This window comes from Trematomus bernacchii, unplaced genomic scaffold, assembly GCF_902827165.1.
Source record: "Trematomus bernacchii unplaced genomic scaffold, fTreBer1.1, whole genome shotgun sequence".
In the NCBI taxonomy this organism is placed as follows: domain Eukaryota; kingdom Metazoa; phylum Chordata; class Actinopteri; order Perciformes; family Nototheniidae; genus Trematomus; species Trematomus bernacchii.
In genome coordinates, this window is record NW_022987570.1 from 65,001 (window position 1) to 73,304 (window position 8,304).

An 8,304-nucleotide genomic window follows, 5' to 3' on the forward strand; every position below is an offset into this window, starting at 1 on the left:
AGGCACAGACACATAGGATGAACCTATGGATTAACTGCAGCATCGTTTTTTTATCGTTTTAATGCCATTGAAGACCAGTTTTGACCAAGGTAAGCCATGTTAGCGTTTCTAGCTACTTAGCTCCACATGTTATGATGTACGCTTTCGTTTAGAGCGTCGCGAATGTTTATCACTGAGTGTTGAGGTGGGCACCAAACGATTCAGTGTCTCCAGGACACCAAAAACGAGTGGTTGGCTGTGCATCTAGGATAAGTAATAAGGGAGTTATGAGTGAGTTTAAGTGCCGTTTTAGGTTACATTTTTTCGCTCGTGGCTAATTCAGAGGCTGAGTGCTAGCATTGTGGGGTTTTTTTGGAGAAAAAAAATTAAAAAGATCAGTAAGCTGAGTTTCTTCCCGTTACATGGATATAAAACATTCATAGTTTATTAAATATTAAGATTCCTTAGACGTTGTTTCCTGCAAATGACGCGTTTATCCGCCCGGTACCGGGGGGGCCGTGCGTAACAGGTTAAGTAATTGTCTAGTGGGAACTAAGTATTTTTTGTACGTTTTTGTGTTTCTCTTATTTTCCTACGATGCCTGTGAATAAGAAAAGAATAAGGACAGACCATCTATGTTGTTTTGTATGTTTTGTAAATAATTGTTATACATTGAGTTGTGCATACCATGAACGAAACAAATGAAATGAAATAAAGAACAAGAACAACAGCATGTCTCTGTGTGAGTTCCCTCTCGGAGCTGAAGTTGCTCTCCGCAGCATTTCACACTGAATTGAGCTCCAACTGATTGAGATGATTTCTGCCTCCTAAGCAGCTCAGCCACTGACAAACTGCAGAAACCATCTTCTATCTGCTGTGTGCTGACCAGACTGAACGTCTCACAAATTGCAATGGGACCCTCTTAGATGAACTATTGCAGTTCAAATACTCTTAGACGCCTTTGGGGGAAATTAGACGTGGAACCACCTGTCAAAACACGCTTTGTGGTAGATATTTCAACAGGAAGCTCTCAACTTCAACTATCATGGCTGCATGTTCCAGTGGAGGGAAAGCATCAGTTATGAAGCTCTTTAAAGAGTGCCAGGAGTCAGGTGAGGAAACACATCAGAACGGCTACTTTATTTTGACAACTCTTCCCCGGGGAACGCACGACTAAAATAAATTAAGGACGGGGAGAAACTCCACAGGAAGAAGGTCTTCCCTCTGTGATGTTATGTAAAGAGACAGGGATAAAGCAATTTGTCCACACACACACCCATCACACACACACTCACACACACACACTCACACACACTCACACAACACACACACCACACTCACACTCACCACACACACACACACACACAACACACACACACACACACACACAACACACACACACACACACACACCACACTCACTCACGTCACTCACTCACTCACTCACTCTCACACACACACACACACACACACCACCACCACACCACACTCACACAACACACTCACACGCACACACACAGACAAACACCACACACCACCACACCACACACCACACCCACACCACACACACACACACACACAACACACCAACACACACACACACACACAACACACACACACACACACACGCACACACTCACTCACTCACTCACTCACACACACACCCACACACACACACCACACACACACACACACACACACACACACACACACAAACACACACACACACCACACACACACACACACACACACCACACACACACACACACACACACACACACAGTGAGGCTAATCCCAAATTTCCCAAGACATTTGATTTTTTTGTGGGACAGATTTGTGGCATAAAGCGGATCTCTAAATAATCACCGGGTCACCTGAGAACAACACAAAGCAGATAAATAGTATTTAACAAGCTCAATATTTCCCCTCATATTAACAATGCATCAGGAACCTCCGGAGACCTCTGACAAGTGAAGCCAATGTTGAAGTGCTGAGTTTTCACTGGTATTCATTTCATAGAAGTCGATGACCCTTTTTCTCACCTGATTTATTACCTGATGACTATATGCTCTAAAGTCTTTAGTTTAAAGTCTTCTCCAATACAGCATGGTGTTTGTTTAGTAATTGATAGTCCCATTAAGAGTAAAGTAGATGATACAGCAGGGTACTCTTTAGAGGAGATTGTATAGAAGTCTATGAGAAATTGATTAATTACCTCATTCAACAATTCCCTGAGTTTGTGGTCTCTATCTCTAGTTTAAGGCGCTGTTTACACGAGAACGAAGCGGGTTGTATCTGCTACTTTTCTCTCGCGTGTAGCCCGTTCGTTCAGACGAGGCCGTAACGGAACCGCGGAAACGGACCCCGCAAACGACAACGGGTCGCAAGATGGATAGATCTGCAACCGGAACGTTCTGGGGGCCAAACGGCTCAGTGTGTACGTCCTATACGATCATTTCCTGATAACGATGAAGCCATAGCCCCGCCTCTGCTGCTCACTGCAGTAGCATGGTCAGTAGCTACTGCTAGTGCTACTGCTACTGACCATGCTACAGATGTTAGTGCAACATCTACAGCTCCTCTACCACAACCATCAGCAACAAGTGGACATGGAGACATGAACTACATGTTGCTAAATCCACCGCGGGGCATAAACAGAAGGGTAGCCATGGCAACCATGCTCAGGGGTCTTCTTCGCTGCTTTTGGTGTATGTTGTGGCAGAAGTACAGCGCCACTTACAGGCCCGGCATTTGTACTACAGCGTCTCCAGTGGTCTCGTGTGAACGGACACGTTAAATGAGCCGAATGCGTGTGAACGGAAGACTTTTTTGATAACGAGTTCGGTCTGTTTGCGTTTGCGCTCCCGTGTAAATGGGGTCTAAAGTATTTTTCAATACAGCATGGTGTTTGTTTTATAATCGATGGTCCCATTAAGAGTAAAGTAGAGGAGAAAGCAGATTGCATAGAAGTCTATGAGGAAAGGACCCTCACAGTAGAAGCACTCGAATATGAACCTGAACATGATCAGAAAAGCCCCTTTCTTATGCCCACCTGTTATCTCCTCTGTTATGTCATGCCTGAGTTCCCCTCATCAATGACCTCATCAGTGACCTCATTAATAATGTAATCAGCACAGCCTGACCTCCACACACCAATCTCTGCAGCCTCATTAATAACCGCTCATAACTTCATCTCTCCATCAGGTTCTTATTGGCATCAACATCTCTTATTCCCCCTCTCTCTGTTGGTCCTCTCAGAGGTGTGAAGTAGTGGAGTACAAATACTTTGTTACTGTACTTAAGTACATGTTTCTGGTATCAGTACTTTACTCCACTACTTATTTTTCTGACGACTTTTTACTTTGGCTTCTTACATGTTGAACACAAATACCTGTACTTTCTACTTCTTACATGTTGAACACAAATACCTGTACTTTCTACTTCTTACATGTTGAACACAAATACCTGTACTTTCTACTTCTTACATGTTGAACACAAATACCTGTACTTTCTACTTCTTACATGTTGAACACAAATACCTGTACTTTCTACTTCTCACATGTTGAACACAAATACCTGTACTTTTACTTCTTACATGTTGAACACAAATACCTGTACTTTCTACTTCTTACATGTTGAACACAAATACCTGTACTTTCTACTTCTTACATGTTGAACACAAATACCTGTACTTTCTACTTCTTACATGTTGAACACAAATACCTGTACTTTCTACTTCTTACATGTTGAACACAAATACCTGTACTTTCTACTTCTCACATGTTGAACACAAATACCTGTACTTTCTACTTCTTACATGTTGAACCCAAATACCTGTACTTTCTACTTCTCACATTTCCCAAACAGGCTGGTTCCTTTAGTTTGAATGTGTGTTTGGTGGCGTGATCATTATTATTTAGAGTCATTGCGTGCCTATTGATTTGAACACGATCCGTGTATCCATCATTTCCTGGTCTTCTCTAAAGAAGAGGGACCAATGAAAACGTTGTCATGTTGCCGTTGTTCAGCATGGAAACATTCATTAGCTAACAATGACATTATTGTTCTATTAATATAAAGGGAGGTCAGGTACTCTTTAAAACAGCTGCTAGTTATGGGTACTTTTTACTGAAGTACATTTCAAAGCCTCTTTACTTTTACTTGAGTAAAGAAGTTTAGTCAGTACTTCTACTTTCACCAGAGTAAAGGATGTGTGTACTTCTACTTGAGTAAAGGATGTGTGTACTTCTACTCGAGTAAAGGATGTGTGTACTTCTACTTGAGTAAAGGATGTGTGTACTTCTACTCGAGTAAAGGATGTGTGTACTTCTACTTGAGTAAAGGATGTGTGTACTTCTACTCGAGTAAAGGATGTGTGTACTTCTACTTGAGTAGAGGATGTGTGTACTTCTACTCGAGTAAAGGATGTGTGTACTTCTACTTGAGTGAAGGATGTGTGTACTTCTACTCGAGTAAAGGATGTGTGTACTTCTACTTGAGTAAAGGATGTGTGTACTTCTACTCGAGTAAAGGATGTGTGTACTTCTACTTGAGTAAAGGATGTGTGTACTTCTACTTGAGTAAAGGATGTGTGTACTTCTACTTGAGTAAAGGATGTGTGTACTTCTACTTGAGTAAAGGATGTGTGTACTCTCACCATGAAACAAAGCTCTGTTTGCCTTAAGAGTCGTTGTTAAAGAGCAGAAACATGCACTGTGTGTTTGTGTTTAGCATCGTGGCTAATCACTTCTTCTTCTTCTGTCTTCTCATTACAGAAGCGTGCAGGCTAATCACTTCTTCTTCTTCTGTCTTCTCATTACAGAAGCGTGCAGGCTAATCACTGAAGGCCTTTTCTGTTTGAGGGAAGCGCTCTTCCATCAGACTCATTTACCGCCACTCGTTTAATGCAAATGGGTTTAAGACTCAGGGCTTTAATCTTCGTGTGAGCAGCGACCTGAGACGTTTACCGGAGGGGACTAAAACACTGTGAAGAGGTGAAGAAGTACTCAGATGTGTACTTGAGTAAAAGTAGAAGTACTCAGATGTGTACTTGAGTAAAAGTAGAAGTACTCAGATATGTACTTGAGTAAAAGTAGAAGTACTCAGATGTGTACTTGAGTAAAAGTAGAAGTACTCAGATGTGTACTTGAGTAAAAGTAGAAGTACTCAGATCTTCTACTTGAGTAAAAGTAGAAGTACTCAGATGTGTACTTGAGTAAAAGTAGGAGTACTCAGATGTGTACTTGAGTAAAAGTAGAAGTACTCAGATCTTGTACTTGAGTAAAAGTAGAAGTACTCAGATCTTGTACTTGAGTAAAAGTAGAAGTACTCAGATCTAGTACTTGAGTAAAAGTAGAAGTACTCAGATCTTGTGCTTGAGTAAAAGTAGAAGTACCAGAGTGTAGGAATACTCTGTTACAGTAAAAGTCCTGCATTCAAAATGTTCCTCAAGTAAAAGTAGAAAAGTATTATCATCAAAATATAGTGAAAGTAGCGACAGTAAAAGTAGTCATTGTGCAGATTGGTCCATTTCAGAATAATATATATGATATGTTTTATAATGATTGATCATGAAAGTGTTCTCAAAGCTGGTAAAGGTGCAGCTAGTTTGAATGACTTTGTATACTGCAGGGTAGCTTGTGGATTTACTCCAGGTGGAACTAAAGTCTGATTTAACACTTGATTAGATTTCACATCATTCATCCACATCTGTGAAGTAACTGAAAGTATTAAATACATGTAGTGGACTTTTTGTTTGTATTCCTGGCACTTCCAGAGGCAAAGAGATGTTTCCTTCAAGGAATCAGGGTAACACAAAGAGAGTCATTGAGGTGAAGTATTTCTCTAAATGAAATTCCTGTGGTTTCTTCTCTCCGTGCTGAAAGACTCCAAGCGAACACCTGTTGAGTCTCTGATAAAGAAACCATTATTTTGTGTGAGGTCGTTCATTGAAAGTAAATGTCGCACTTTAAGTGATTTATTTTCTCCATGCTGTCATGTAACTTACATGTGGACCACTTCTTCTTCTGCAGAAAGCCTCAGACATGCAGGCAGGAGCCGTTTGAAACTCATCAAGACTTTTTGAGGCAAGATTTCATGGTAACAGTAACTCGTATATAAACCATCTATATGTGGGGCAAGTGTTCCGTCATCCAAGGCATTTGATCCAGTCTTCATGCTGACAGATCAATTACAATTTGGAGCCCTTTCTCCTGCAGACAGGGCCTCAAACATGCAGGCAGAAGCAGTTTTTTAAACTCGTCGTGCTTCATGGAGGTAAGATTTCATGGCTATAGAAGGCCACTATATTATGTGGGTTAAGTATTTCTACATCTAAACTACATCTGGACCCCTTTCCTCCTGCAGAGAGAGCCTTGAACATGTTAGTCCAGACTTTCCTCTGTTCTCAGGCATGATTTCACGGTGATATGAGGCGACTAACTGATGTACCAACCATCAATATGTGACTGTAAGTATCCCTTCATCAAATGCATGTGATTTAGTCTCCATGCATGTCATCTAAATTACATTTGGAGCCCTTTCTCCTGCAGACAGGGCCTCCAACATGCAGGCAGGAGCAGTTTTTTAAAACTCTTTCATGGCTATAGAAGGCGTGCAACTGATATATAAACCATTATTATGTGGGTGAAGAATTCCTTCATCTAAATGACCCTTTCTCCTGCAGAGAGAGCCTTGAACATGCATTCAGAAGCAGTTTGCAATTCATCAAGACCTTTCTTTGTTTTTTAAATTCTTCGTGCATCGTGGAGTTGAGATTTCATGGTAATACGAGGTGAGTGACTGATGTACCAACCATCAGTATGTGACTATAAGTAGTCCTTCATCAAATGCATGTGATTTAGTCTCATCTAAACTACATCTGGACCCCTTTCCTCCTGCAGAGAGAGCCTTGAACATGTTAGTCCAGACTTTCCTCTGTTCTCAGGCATGATTTCACGGTGATATGAGGTGAGTGACTGATGTACCAACCATCAGTATGTGACTATAAGTATCCCTTCATCAAATGCATCTGATTTAGACTCCATGCATGTCATCTAAATTACATGTGGTGCCCTTTCCTCCTGCAGAGAGAGCCTCAAACATGTTAGTAAATAATTTTCTCTGTTCTCAGGCATGATTTCACGGTGATATCAGGCAACTAAGTCATGTACCAACCATCAATATGTGACTATAAGTATTCCTTCATCAAATGCATGTGATTTATCCTTCAGGCTGTCTTCTAAATGACACGTTCCTCGTGCAGAGAGAGCCTCCAACATGCAGTTAGTCTCGTCAGATAACAAATCAGACTCTGAGTGGGGAGAGAAGCTGCGAGCCTGTGAGCAACACACCAAATGTCCCTTTTACCAAATCTCACTTTTACCGAAACCCCCGGACACAAGCGTCAATTATCAATCATCCATCTTACCGTACAGGATGGTCACCATGGAGACCGGCATGACCAGTATTCCCAACAGCATGTCAGCGACGGCCAGAGACATCAGGAAGTAGTTGGTGGCGTTTTGCAGCTTTTTCTCCAGCGAAACAGCCAGAATCACCAGAATGTTCCCCATCACCGTGAGGGCGATGACGACTAAAATCAGCAACGCCGCCCAGTTCTTCTCCGCCATGCCGTGACACCGAGAAGAGGCGAAGATACGGACGCCATCTTCCCCGTAAAGCCCCTCGAAGTTAGTCCAGTTCTTCATTTGCACATCAAGGATGGCGTCTTTCCCACCAAGACATCCAGAGTTCGTCACGTTCTTTACGCTTTCCTGGAATCCACGTGGAGACCAGGTGTTTGACTCCAGAGAGGAGACGGTTCTCGAGATAAGGTCCGACAGGTTTCCTCCGCCACGCAGGTTCATGGCGAGGGATTTGAGACGAAAACGCTACTCATTCAGCTCCATCAAATCTTCAGTTTTTTTCAAATAGACCTTGCTGAATGAAGTGTTGACTGTGATCCTTTCACCTCTATCTACTTGTCTTTCATCCTAATGCTGTTGATGTGTTGTGATTTTAAAAAAGTGTCTATTATCATCTGGTTGAGGACAACAGCTGGAAAGTTTCGTCATTTGAAACTCACCAAAACAAATCCTTGCTTCACTATTCTTTCCGCTTCATAAAAGCTTCAGTTTTTAATAAATAAACCTCGGTAAGTTGCTGAGAGAGGATCAAGAGCTGAATGATGTCACGACATTAACTCCGACAGGTTCATGGCGTGGGATTTGAGACGAAAACGCTACTAATTCAGCTCAATCAAATCTTCAGTTTTTGCAAAATAAACCTTCCTGAATGATGCGTTGACTCCTCCGATTTGAAGCAG

General features: G+C 41.8%; 1 protein-coding gene across 1 annotated transcript in view; it reads right to left on the reverse strand.

The window, feature by feature from the left end:
• Positions 1–7,846, reverse strand: part of LOC117479185 (5-hydroxytryptamine receptor 2A-like) — a 42,775-nt gene extending 34,929 nt beyond the window's left edge. Inside the window, exon 1 of the mRNA XM_034126192.1 lies at positions 7,408–7,846. Within this exon, the coding sequence (XP_033982083.1) occupies positions 7,408–7,846 (439 nt within the window). The remainder of the gene's footprint in view (positions 1–7,407) is intronic.
• Between the last annotated feature and the right edge of the window lie 458 nt (positions 7,847–8,304).